The sequence below is a fragment of the Arachis ipaensis genome, chromosome B08 (genome assembly GCF_000816755.2).
Source record: "Arachis ipaensis cultivar K30076 chromosome B08, Araip1.1, whole genome shotgun sequence".
Classification (NCBI taxonomy): Eukaryota; Viridiplantae; Streptophyta; class Magnoliopsida; order Fabales; family Fabaceae; genus Arachis; species Arachis ipaensis.
In genome coordinates, this window is record NC_029792.2 from 16231387 (window position 1) to 16245695 (window position 14309).

At 32.6% G+C, this 14309-nt stretch overlaps 1 protein-coding gene across 3 annotated transcripts in view; it reads right to left on the bottom strand.

The window, feature by feature from the left end:
- LOC107614448 overlaps positions 1–5274 on the bottom strand; it is a 13608-nt gene extending 8334 nt beyond the window's left edge. The window contains exons 1-6 of one of the 3 annotated variants that reach the window (XR_002352083.1): positions 4753–5274; positions 4538–4591; positions 4351–4450; positions 3128–3260; positions 2839–3016; positions 2400–2504 (exon numbers count right to left, since the gene is read on the bottom strand). Coding sequence is in view for 1 of the 3 variants with exons in the window: in XM_021109013.1 (XP_020964672.1) it covers positions 2400–2504; positions 2839–2905 (172 nt within the window). In the remaining 2 variants the exon portion in view is untranslated. Of the gene's footprint in view, positions 1–2399; positions 2505–2838; positions 3017–3127; positions 3261–4350; positions 4451–4537 lie in introns of all 3 variants that reach the window. The other 2 variants (XR_002352082.1, XM_021109013.1) reach the window with 2 other exon arrangements.

Genomic DNA, 14309 nt, shown 5'->3' on the forward strand with positions numbered 1-14309 from the left:
ATATTTTGAATAAATTAGTCTTTAATAAAAATACTAATAAAATATTTAAAATAATAAATATGAACAAATTAATTTAAATTAAGACTTTTTATCCTAATTACATGAGCTAATTTAAATTAGTGTGTTTATCTCTAGTATCTTAAAAAACTTTCACTACAACATTTTCAGGTTGAGGCAACATTTAAAAAGTGTTACCTAAAAGCTGATAAAAGGTTGCTTTTGATCTATGGCAACACTTTTGGACCTAAGGCAACGTTTTTAGGCGGCGTTGCATATGCAACCGTTGCCTTAGATCAAGGCAACACTTTTTGTTTCAAAAGCAACGCTTTTGAGAGCAACACTTGGTAAGTGTTGCCTTTAGTTAAAAAATAACAACACTTCAAAGGTGTGTTTGAGACAACACTTTTGCAGTGTTGTCTCTTCTCTCGTATTTTGGTCACTACTAAAAAGTGTTGCCTATTTACAATAAAATGCAACTCTTTTACATGTTGCTTATAAGTTAGAATTTGCAATCCTTTGAAGTGTTGCCTATTAGTTTTGAATATGCAACCCTTTAAAGTATTGCCTTTTCTTTTGGATATGCAACCTATACAAGTGTTGCTTTTTCTTTTGGATATGCAACCATACAAGTGTTGTCTAATATTCAAAATATACAATTAATAAAAAGGTTGCCTTTTTGATAAAAATAAAAATTATTTTTGTAATAAAAATACAAAAAAATAAAATTTACAATTAAATTTTTTGTTCATACATGTGTAATTATTTTAATTAATAAATAAATTTGTGCACAATAAAAAAAATTATAAAAGAGACAAAACAACTAATAATAAAATTCTAATTAAAATAGATATTAAAAAGTTCAATTAGTATTTCAAATACATGTTCATCAATAATTTTCAACAAAATAATAAAATTCTTGTCTAACAATAATTGTCATAACAAAATAGTAATTAATATTTATCAAAAAGATCTCAATCTACTTGCATATTTTATATCTATGTTTGACTTGTTCCATATGCTAAATCTGCAAATAATACACAACAAAAAATAAACAACTTATCATTAAAATCGAAAAATTATAATAAAAATTTCTTTATGATATTAAATACTATAGATATAAAAGTAATAAATAGGTCTAAAAAACTCCTTCTAAGTGGCCAAATCCGGGGGGGAAAGTTATGTTAGTAATTCCAACTATTTTTTTTTAATTCCAACTCTGAATAGAACAATATACATAAAAAAAAGTGCAAAATAATAACATAAACATATAAAAGAAAATAAGTATAAGATAAAAATATCTTACGAGGTCATGCCGCAACAATTTGCTATATATGCACAATTTACACTTAGTGTTCACTAAAGATTCGCAAATATTTTTTATCAATCTCCTTCAAGAGAAAAAAAAACAAACACCTATATTAACACCTACATTAGCACTGGAAGTGTTATGCATGAAAAGAAACATAAAAGCTCGAGTTTAAACCACAAACACATTATTAATTAACTTAATCAATTGCCTTGATTGCTTGTGTGTAAGAAGCATTGATAATAATCATATACTTTGAAGAAAACATACCAAGAAAAAGACAATTCGAATAACAAGGTCTCAATAATTGAAATATTGCTTTAGAATAAAAAATATTAGATATTTTGGATGATAGACAGAATCACCATGAGCTGTCCAAGCATCATTACAATTATAAACTCCAGCAACATATGCCATAAAATGAAACAACTGTATATAAAAAAAAAATAATAATCCAATGCAGTTCAATAGAAGCAAGTCAGAGCACTTATTTTATGGATCAAAGTCACATGATTACTTTATTAATTTTCTTTTTTATTTATTACTATTCTCCCCTCTGCATATATCACTCACAAAATTTCAATTTTCTCACCTAAAAACACCAAACCTTAGCCTCACTTTGGTAAGCCTCTGTTTTATCCTCACAACCACCTCTTCCACCAATTGAATCAACGAGTCTAAATTTCTAGTCTGTCAATATCCATTGCAAATATATCCTTCTTACTCTAAAAGCCATAATTGGTACGACATAGAGGAACTTCAAAGCCCCCTATCCCTACCAATTAAGTTTTCAATCTTCTGTGGTCATATGCAAAAGGTCAAAAGCTAGTTCACAATTGCTGGTCTGCCAAATACAAGCCCCCACCCACCCCTGTTTCAAATTTTTCTTAGTAGCTAGCTCCTATTTCTGCAAGTTTTTCACTAGGCTACACATATTTCAAACTCTTGGCACTCTGTCAAATGACTTCTTCCACTATTTTGACTATCTTGGCACTCTGCATTGTATGGCTTAGGATCTAAAGTTTAATGCAGAAGAAAAATTAATATCAGCTAGCCTTGGTGTAAATTGCATTGTATGATAAATTATATTTACCTTCGACCAGCATGGTCTGCTTTTCATTTGGCCTAATACTTTTTGAGAAATGCTTTCTCCACATTTTTAAAAAAGACTTGGAGTTGCATTTCCAGCAGCATAGCCCTGAGAACAAACAAAAGGCGATGAAATTAAAAAAAGAGATAAAACCTTAATAACTAATGAAATTCTAATTAAAATAGATATTAAAAACTCAACTAGCATCATTTAGTGATTAAATCAGAGGCAGATAAATATATCATAACAATGAAACATTATAGTAATTTTACAGGACCAGAATTAATTAAGCAGTAATTTCATTTTCTATAGTGAGAAGCATGATTATTCTAACCAATTTCATTTTCTATATAACTCATATACCAAATATCCATTAGGGACATGCAAACAAATCCAAACAAGCACTAACTGATTTTGGTATATTCATTACTATTGTTTTTACCAAACTCCCCTTCATCAACGTCATCCTTATCTGATACCAAACCATCAATTCTCCCACTATATAGCATGGGAGTTCATCCATTTCGCCCATCTCAATCGTCATGTGCTCTGGCAAGCTTGGGCAACCAGCACAATGTTTCATATACTTTGTGGAGAAGAAGTTCACTGTCATATTCATGCTGTGACCATTCATACACAATATTGTCAGTAAACTCAGTACATAATCCACTCCATTGCCCAACAAAAAGAGAATTTCAATTCCAAACTCAATAAAGAAATAAAGACCATACCTCTGCCAAGATGGTAGGTGAGAATTGTGTATGCGAGTTTGATCTTATTGGCAACTCTCGAAAGAGATTTAAAATTTGCAGCTGCCTTCCTTACGGCCAAGGATTCGACAGGGTGCTGCCAAGCCCATTCAAACTGCAATCCCCCAATCAAAAGGTGTTAAAATCTGGCTATAATCCCCATTTTTTTTATTTCTTCATGTATCAATATAATATACCTTATTCAGATAAAATTACTCATATGTCATATATTTAAATGTCCTAATATTTGTAACAGAATCCAATTTAGGACATTTTCATTATTTCATAACGAGCTATTTATTTTATTTTATTTGGGTAAATCAGAAGGTATATTATAGCTCTATCCTATTCTAACATTTTTCTCTTTTCCTTCACTCCTTAACTTCTCCTTTCTAGCTTCTCCTTTCTCTGTCATTAATCCTTCCACAATTATTTTCTATTTTAAATTCTTGGATTTCCAGCATACTTTTATATTCAGCAGATTCTAATTTTCTGTTTTCAAATCTTCAAGTGAAATATTTTCAGTTAGTACATTAACCAATGATCTTAATAACAGCCATCACAATGCCATGAATATCCAACAGAATGTTCATAACTGCCACCTAAATTCATCAAGAGCACTAACTGATTTTGGTATATTCATTAGCAAAACCATGATCTTAATAAACAACAAAAGGCTTGGCGCTGAACAAATCAAACCAAATCACGTTAGAGAAACAAAATTCTCAGCAACCAAAGTCCATCAAGATCTAAAAGAGAATAGCATTTTCACCCCTTAACACTGGTATGCAACAATAACTAGCTCCAAAACAGTGAAGAATAGAAAGGCAGATGAACAATGAAGAAGAATATGCAAACAATAGTGTATACATAACATACCTTTCAGAGGTGGAGGACAAAAATCAGCTAAAGAAAGCTTCATTTTCAGCAAAATTTCAAAACCAGAAAAAACCAAGCCAATCCCACACAGTCAATTACTAAAAACAAAAGCTCTTTAAGTAGACCAATTAAGTAGGAGCAAAATTCTCACAAGAAGAACCTCAGACCACAGAAAAATCCTTTTCTTATCTCCCTTCCCGCTGCAAAATCTCATTCTTCTTACCTTTATAATTACCTTTATATCCATTAAGCAATGCTAATAACAATTCATTCTTCCCTAAAATCCTTTTACTATTTGCCAAATAATAATGCAAATTTCTAATTACCTGTATATCACGAAATTTAGCTTCTTCAACAATCAATTTGGATCTTATTTCCGCTACAATGTTTTTACTTCTCCTCATATTTCTTGCTTAACAACTCTGCCTATAAAATAGCAGCAATTGAGAGTTTATTCTTCCAATTTCTTAAACTTAAAATTAAATGACATATTTAAAGACAAAAGGAACATACCTCACATTTATCTGCAGATAGCCTTTCTGTAATCTAATTGAGTTACATGAAATTCTTGAAACATTAAGGAAAAGAAAAACAAGGTCACATTTCTCACTATTTTTGCATAAGTAGCTACTTCTCCCAATTTAGAATACGGAGAAGTGGAGCAGAACTCAGCGCGAGAGAACGAAGAACAAGGTGCGAGCAAAAGAACATAGCGGAGCAGAGCAAACCTCGGCCCGAGCAGAAGAACATGGTGGAGCAAAGCAGAACTCGATGCAAGGAGAAGAACACGGCGGAGCAGAAGAACACGACGGAGTAGAGCAGAACTCGGCGGAGCAGAGAGAAACGCAGAATGCGCGTATCAGTGTTGTGAAATTGGGGAAATTGTGTTAGGGATGGGATTAGGGATTTAGGGTTATTCATGATTTTGATTCTAAATGCCATCCAAGCGTTCGTCTGGGAGAGATCGGAGACCAACGCGCCTCCGTAATCAACCATGAAACTCACTCGCGCCGCCCGAGCAAGCCTCCATGGAGCTGCGCATCCACTTGAAAGAACCTTCTAGGACAATGGCGAGAGAAAGGAACGCAGAACACGAGTCAATGTCGTCAAATTGGGGAAATTGAGCTAAGGTTGGGGTTAGAATTTTGATTCTAAAATAGTAGGATTTGAGTTCTGTTTCTAAGTAATAGACTAACAGGAGTGAGGAGGTGATGAATCAGTTATTGCTTGTATTTTCTTTCCTGCTTTTGGTTTTGGGGGGAATTAAAATATTTAGAGGGAATTAAAATTTGGATGAAAAAAATTTAAGCAACGCTTTTCACCCGAAGTTTATTATATATTTAAAAGCAACTCTTATAAAGAGTAATATATAAATATTATAAATGTTGTTTGTTTAATTTACTAAAGCAACATTTTTTATATGTTTTTTAAATTGATAAAAAATAACACTTATTAACAAAGTGTTGGATTAGCCTTATTTTTTTGTAATAAATTTTAAGTGATGATTTTAACCACTTTAGACAACACTTTTGAAGTGTTATTTATCACACATGTTGCAATAGCTCAAAAATGTTATAGTGTTTATTGATATTTTTTTAAAAATTAATTTGTCCAAAGTGTAAATTTTTAAAAATTTATTCGTCACTTTACTCATTTAGTTAATCTCAAATCAATGCTTAATTAATTCGGGTCAAATAAAAAAAATATTGCAGACATCAGTAGTAAATCGATAAAATAAATTAAAACTGTTAAATTTGTTAAACCGGTCTAATGTTTTTTATTAGACAATTAGTTTTAATTAAAAACTTGAAAAATACATTAGAAAGTAGTCAAAATATCACAATACAGAGAGAATAGAGACGCATACTTGGATATACTCATTGATACATCATATACAATGTTCACTACATCCAAAGAGAATTTATATTATTAAAAGTTCAATTCATGCTTGTCTACTTTCACAAACATTCAAATGCAAATTGTAAAAATTGTCTTTGGTGAATATAGCCAAACAAACACATGGTTTCAGCACATTAATCACTACAAATTAAACTATATAAGGATCAAAACACATAATTCATTAAAAAATAAATAAAGATGAACGGGTGAAATATATATAGAGAATTACTTACTCATATAGCTTATGTACTATTACTTAAACCACAACCACTTTATTTTTTATTTTTTTTCTTTTCTTTTTTTGTCTTTTCTTTTTAGAACATTAATGATAAAGATAAATGCAATTGCAGATGGTATCTGTATGTAACTTCTTTCTTTGAACACAATCCATCAAATATTTATGTTGTGTGACAACACATATTGATGCCACCATAACAACTTGCATCCAAATTGTGGTATTCACACTGTTGATGATATTTTTTCTTATCAATGATTTCAAAAATGTAATGACAAGGCAATAATTGAACAAAATATCAAATAAAAAGAGCAATTTTTTTAACAATTTAAGTTTATCCTTATTAAACCACCGATGATCACAATAATATTTGTAGTTCTTGTCAAACCGTCGAACCACTGAAATATCATTTTCTTTTCTTTTCTCTTTTCATCTAAATTATTAGAATTCAAAAATTGTAAGTTCAACCTCAACTAATTTAATTTGAGTTAAGTCCTTAACATTAATTTCATATTCAGTCAAATCAAGAGATTTAATTTTCATAATTTACGTACATAGCAAAATGTTTGGAGTTGAAATTAAATTAGGAATATAGAATTGATTTTGATATTCATAAGAAAAAGCTAATTATGTATTAGGCTGAAAATATTAGCTTAGGCTGTAACTCTAAAGAGGATAATGTAATCTATATCAATAATTAAAAAAACCTTATAAGATTGACCTTTTATCCAAGACTAATTAGAATAAGAATGAAAATACTGATGCTTTCTTGGAAGAAATTCTTGGAAGACGTTGCTTTCTTTGTTACATTATTTAGTACTTAGGATCCATTTGGTAAAAGCAACATTTCTGAAACAAAAACCAGCTTTTACTTACAATCATAAATCTCAAAAAAAGATTTATACTTATAAACTATTTCGCAACTTAAAAATCTATCTTTTTACTTACCAAACTATTAGATTGTTTTAAAAAAACTGTTTATAGAGATTATAAAACATGCTCTAGGTGCATTAGTGATAAGGGGTTCATTAGTCCTAATCTTTCCATCCAATTTTTTCAATTTTAGCAACACCATACTTGACTTCATCTTATGGATTTTGACTCAGAAACATATTTGAGACAAATAAAAAGCAGGAAATAGTATGCATGCTGAATGACTTGATCAATTTCTCAACTGTCACAGGTTCACTTGAGATTTGAGAACAAAGTACACATAATCCTAAACATATCAACACACATAAACTGCACTACATCTCTTTGCGTAAGTATTTATATAAGAAGATATATATAAAAAGTCTGTATTAACATGAGAGTGCTGAGGATAAATTTGCTAACCTTGTTTCCTTCTTGCTTCAGCTTTTGCAAAGAATTCTCTCTATTCATCAGTTAGAAAAAAAATTGGCTCGTCGTCTTCTTCCTCGTCATGTAGCTCCACTTGCTCCAGCTCTTGTGAACTCCTGATACGAACAAAAAAGTATCAGAATAAGATCACCTTTCAAAGATAATGTAATCACAAGCTTATTTGTTTTGTGCGACATTGTATGAATGACTTCTAGGAGCTTGCGAATTTGAGGGAGGAGAAAGATAGCCCCACAGCAGCTGTTCTACATACTCGTGAGATACAAAAATTGAAGTTGGAATTGGAGCAAGAACGCAATAAATTGGCAAACATTCAACTAAAATACCAGGGTCTATATTTAGCACTTTAGTATTTATTAGATTTTGGTGCATTTTGGGAGTGTAAACTAAATAATTGTTAACTATCATGTTCTTTCTTTCAATTTCAGAGGAACATAAATTGAACAAGTCTTTCCAGGATGAACTTAAATTATCAAAGCTGGAAAGAGAAAAAGTAAGTTTGTAAACAATATCAAGTATTTTATGATCATGCTACTAAAACACTACATCTTCTATGTTAGAAGCTTCCCGACGAAACCCATCATGTATGGTTATAGTATTCAGAGAATTTACGAGCTGTAAGAGCTTTTGGAATAATCAATAGGCCTATATTATCAAACTAAAGTATAGTTATACTTCAATTTCTGTGTAGTTTGGTGAGTCAATTTCCAATTCTTCAAAATCTCCAAATCATTATCTCAAACTGGGAAGGAATAATCTGATCATTTTGTTGAAAATTTTAATTGTATTATTGCCACAAAAATAGAGCTTGTAACTCTTACCTTTTCCCACTTCACTCTGTCTCTCCTCTGCTACCCAATTTCTAACCTTACTCTCTCCCATTCTGTTATTAGTGTCTCCTCACTTGTGTTTCAAACTTTACAACAAACACAGAAGGTATATGCTCATGTTACTTGCTTTGTTGTACTTACATAATTTCAATTCATTATTTTTTGGATTATTCTTGCAACAAAATATTATATTTCTATATCTGACATCACTCTATCTTAATGTATGAGAAACTACAGAATTAATCAACATTTTTCAATCAAAAGCTTATGTGATCATATTATATATAAAACTTTCTAAAATTACACATTAAATTATCCATAAAAAACTGTGCGTAAGAAAAATAGAGAGGGAAAAAAATCCTAATAGAGAAAGAGACAGAGTAACCTTAAATTGAAGAAATTTGTGCTTCCAGGAGAGAAATTCGTGCGTTCAGAGTGATGAACAAGAAGGAGAAATAACTAGAGAATAAGATAATGGGTTATCAGTAATTGTTAACTAGAAGAAGCATAAAATTGAATAAGAAAAGAACAAAGAAAAACACAATTAGCTTACCAGGGACAGGAACAAATGCGTATAGTTTTGCTAAGCAATGATTTGTTGCAGATTTTCGTTTTGCACGAAGATTTTCTTTTCATTACACTTGGGATTCTGAGCGTGATAGGTTTGGGAAGAATGAAAAATTAGGATAATTGCAGATAGCAGTGGGTAGTGGAGCTAGCGAGAAGTGCGAACGAAAGAGGAATTAGGCGGTTTGAGCAGGTAATGGCGCGAATTTCATAAATTGTCGTGGAGCGAACGTGATGGCCGCCGCTGGATTTGTGCTTCAGAGGCGGTTGCGTTTTACCGCTGGTATGTGAAAGTAGGGATTGCAGTGACGGCGGTTCTATTTGACCGCTTCCCCCAAATGGTCGCTGGAATTAGGTTTTGTTGTACTGCTTGATGGATATTCGGGTATGTCAATGATTGGGGACTCCAGTATTGGCTCTACCATGTTCAGAGGATAAGGCGGAAAGGGATACTGACATTTGCAAAGGTGAAGCTCAGATAGCAAGGTATCATAGGACATGTCAGGGTCAAACTCCTAGCTGAGCAAAGGGTGAGAGAAAGGACGGTCGGAAAGATAGTAGATGCGTGTACGTGAACTACCCCCAAAACACCGTGTTCCCATTGCGGGATCCACGTAGTTGTCGTACGCTAGGTACTCAAAGAAGATCACGCCGATCCCATTTGCAGACATGGAAAAAAGGGGTGAGAACCTAAGATTCCCAGTAGGTACTATACGAAAAATCTAAGGGATCCGCAGCCTAAGTTTAATCGTTTATAAGGTACATCAGTAATAAATCATATAAACAAAAGCAATCACAAGTATATAAATCAGTATAACAGTCACATATACAAGTAAGCAGACACAAGCAAAGAAATACAGCAACCAAGTATGATGCATGTCTGGTCCTATGCAAGTCATGAGCTCATGCGTCGATTGGCTATCCGCAACCCGACGTTACCCGGCCCAAGTCCGGATATGGCTACTCCATTGGATCAGTTGCGCACCGGTGCCCGAAATATAGTCGCGACACTAATAAAGTATGGTCCAAAAATACAAGGTGCTCCTAGTGAGTAACAATCCATATGGCGGACGTCCCCAAGTTCATATAGTCTCTGGTCAGGCAGGATGGAAGTCCGCTCTGCCAGGTACCTCTTAGCACCTTGGGGTTTACTGTTTCTTCTTTCATGGCACATCTCAACAAAATTTATTTCTAAGTTCATACAGTTTCTCCTCCCTTCTTTTATAAAAATTTGTGCCCGATTCTTTCTCAAAATATCTCAACTTTGTCACATTTTACCATTTTGCCCCCTTTTATTTAACTTCAGTTTTACCGTTTTCATTAGGTTTTTAATGACGTTTTCACCACTAATGTTATTATTTTACCATTGTATCTTCATATTTTTTCTAATAATCCTTTTCTCCTTCATTGAGTTAATTAATCATTTTTAATTTGACTTTAGGCCTAAAATTACTAATATGCCCCTAAGTACTCTAGTTTTACCGTTTAACCTTATTTAGCATCAAAATTTCACCGGATTAATCCTAATAGTTTCCTATGATCAAAATTACTCCTAATATCTTTATTAAATACCAATTTTTATCACAAGGGACCTAAAACCAATTTATCATTTATTAATTTATTTACTTATTCTAGTTATCGCTTTTTACCGTTTTACTTTTAATTTTTACTAAAACTTTTATTTAGGCCCGAAACTTTATTGTAATTATAATCTTGATCCAACTAATTTATATAATTACTATTATATTCCTAATGGCACTAAATTCATAATTTTACTTATTTTTTTACTTAAATTATATTTTTAACTCTTATTTTACCTAAAATGACCATAACACCTTTTTTACTTTTATACCTTTGTTCTACAGGATTAAAACTAATTTTTAACTACTTTTTAACTCTTTTCCAATCATAATTTTTGTGTTCTTAGTGACTGAAAATTTCAGAGATGCAGTTTTTATATTTTTTTTCACTTTTTGTGACTTTTAAAGCTTGAAACTTAAACCCCAAGTGCTTCCATATTTTTTGCTGTTACCATACAAAATTCAGAGGCAATATAACAATATATTATACATATTTAGCAAGCCAAAATAGTGGTAATTCATAGAATTTTCAGAATTTCAAAACAAGCACAAATTCACCACGAAATAACTCATACAAACACTGAAAACAAGCACAAACATTCTCTAACTAATCCTAACCCTTATCTCTTATGTAATCCAGTTAGTAAATCTTTTTCACACTAAAAAATATGCACACAAGGGTAAAAACATAACTGGTGGTGCCAAGTTTCGTTTTTGGCCTAAAGTGTCGCAAAACGTCGAAATTCAACCACTTTGAACTCGAATCTCTCTAACTTTTTAGGCGTGCTCCATGGGTGCTTCAAGAGGAGTTCTCTATACATAGAAGAGAGTAAAAATTTATCATGACTACTATTTTAAAAAAATAAAAGGAAAGGAAAACGAACAAGAGTTTACCTAGCCAAAATTTCAGTATAAACGGAAGGATTGACGAAAGCAGACAAGAGTTTGTGCTTGTATGGTTTGAGTCCTTGAAGAATACTTGAAGATTAGTATATGAACAGTGAGATAGGAGGCTGAAAACTCAGGTAATAGATGCAGAAGTCCTCTGTTTCTCCTCTTTCACTCACGATTTTTATCTTTCTCTTTATGGTAAAATGTTATTGAATTTTTGCTTGATAATTATCTTAAATAAAATATGAAGTTTAACCTAATTAAATGTGGTAAAAGAAGGCTGAAAAAATTAGAGAAGAATGGGCTGATAGTAAGAGAGAAGGGGCGTGACTTCGAGAAAACACAGTCAGCATCATAATGACGTGTTTATCCGCATTTAATTGCAGCTAATTACTCGTGGTTAAAAACATAGCAAAGAGGAGTGAGAGACTAAGATAATCTCAGCCTAGAGGTTGAGAGAGGGGAGCTGAGTTACTTGGGTAGCAAGCAAGAGGATTCGAGGCCTCTAGGATTCGTTTGTGAAATACTAGACGAAAATTCGGTTCGGATAATTTTTACCAGGCGGTAAAATAATTAATGGCTAATATTTATTCTTAAAGAAGTAAATCATGAAAGGATGACAATTATAAATCTAGAGACACATTTACTTGGATAGAAATTACTTTTACCACTAGTTCTGAGATTTTCAATTACTAGAGTTTTTTTCGTCGCACGGACAATCGTTACTAAAAGTGTTTTTGCCGCTCAAAAGTTTCTGGTGTGGTAACTAAGCCAATGGTAAGATAATATCTAATATCAATTAATCAAGTTTGACTTAGAGGGATTAATTACCCTCATAAAGCCAAGTTTGACATTGTAAATCTCTTTTTCTTTTTAATTTTTATTTTTTTAAATAGCTAGAAACGTCTGTTTATCAAAAATTTGGTTCTTACATTTTACACATAATGTCTCTCAAACCGCAGTCCCAGACTAAGACAAGCCCCTACAGACTGCAAAAAACTCACATGTTGTGAAAGACTAGAGAGGAGAACTACCAGAACAGCCCGAGATTCAACCCCCATTAGAGTCTCTAATAATACAGCCAAACCCAAATCAGGGAATAAGACCCAGTTTGGGTAACCAACTTAATTAATCTCCTTTTGATAAAATAACTTAAACAATAAATGACTCTGTTAAAAGTAACTTATAAATAAGTTATTTTGTGTTTGGATTTTTAACTCTAAAAGTGCTTATTTTATAGAAATGTAATGAAAAGTAGAAGTATTATGAGAGAAGTCATTTTTTTTAACTTCTCTATAAGCTCCAAAATAGCTTCTTAGAAAGTTGCAATTTGGTTTTGAAAATTGCACCAGACATTAATACTACTACTTTTCATAAGTCAAAAGTTAAAAAAAGCTACTTCTAGAGTTTCCCAAATGGGCCCTAAACTTGCATCACAATTAATTTTAAAGCTATTACCTATAGGAGGTTTCCAGCACCAGCAATTCTTGAAGGTGCTAAAGGAAGAACACCAGTGCATATAAAGTCTCAAGTCCATGACAGTGCTTCTGATAAGGACAACCACCTTGTGATCCGTCCAAAGATTTCCAACATTGAAAATATTATTACACCTATATCTCCACAACCACCACACTTCGGCCACAAAAAGAACCTCATTACCAGGCACGACCTTTCTAAACCATGCCTCAACAGAGATGCCTTCAAATGAGTCAATAAAGTGAGGGTCTAATATTTACCAAAGACTCTTGGATTTAACACAATCTTGCAGGCAATGTTCAATTGTCTCCTGAGCCACATTGCATCTCTTGCACAAATTTAAACTAGCTAGATGCCGCCTGAATCGGAAAGTCTTCGCCGTGAGAGCATTATGAATCCCAAGCCCCATAGTGAATTTGATCTTCTCCGAAAGATTTAAATGCCAAAGCTAGCTCCAATCACTATTTTCATTCCAATTCACTTTATGCTTCAACAACCAACTGTAACCTCTTGCACTATACCCTTTTGCCCTTGCATGCCACCAACTATTTCGGATCCAGATTCTAAATTTGGGTAGGAATGTTCGCAAATGAATTACTTAACTGCAAGAGGAATTGTCGTAGCAATCATATCTACCACCCAAGATCCATCATGCCACAAATCAGCCACTACGAATTCCGACTCAGATATGTGAACATAGGGAATAAGATCACAAAGTCTTTCAAACAGGGTTCATTCATCATACCACAGGGATTGTTGCACATCCCCTACATTCTACCTAAACCCATCTTTTAGAGTCTCATAGGTTTTAAGAATGTTCTTCCAAGTGGCCGACGCATTCTGTCCACGGCTACCACTAAAACAATTCAATTTCCAGAGGTATTTTTGCATCACAATCTGCACCCACAGTTTGTTTCTATTATTGAAGCAATCCCAAACCAACTTGCCCGAAAGCGCCAAATTAGCACATCATGTATCCCTTACACCCAAATTACTTGCCTTTTTTAGAGTAATATCTACTTTCCACTTAACTAATAACAACACTCTCCAATTATTATAGCCTCTTCATAAGAATTATCGCATTAGTGAATCAATCTTTTCACATACATACTTCGGAAGGAGAGTAACCTGTATATTGTAGACCGAAATAGAAGTCATTACCGACTTAACCAAACAAAGGCTTCCTGCCTTATTCAGTAGACACTCTTTTCAATTAGTTTATTCTAAATTTTCTCAATGACTTCTCAAGTCGTCCTCCTAAAAGACTTTTTATGTCTAATATTAACCTCTAGGTACCTTCTCAATTTCTGACAAAAATAAATACTAGAGACTCTCGAGAGTATCTCCTTTCTTCTTACAGAAATATTATTTTTGTGTTCTAAAATAATACATATAAAAATGATTATTTAATTTACATTTGATAGTTTTAAGTTATTTACTTCGATAAA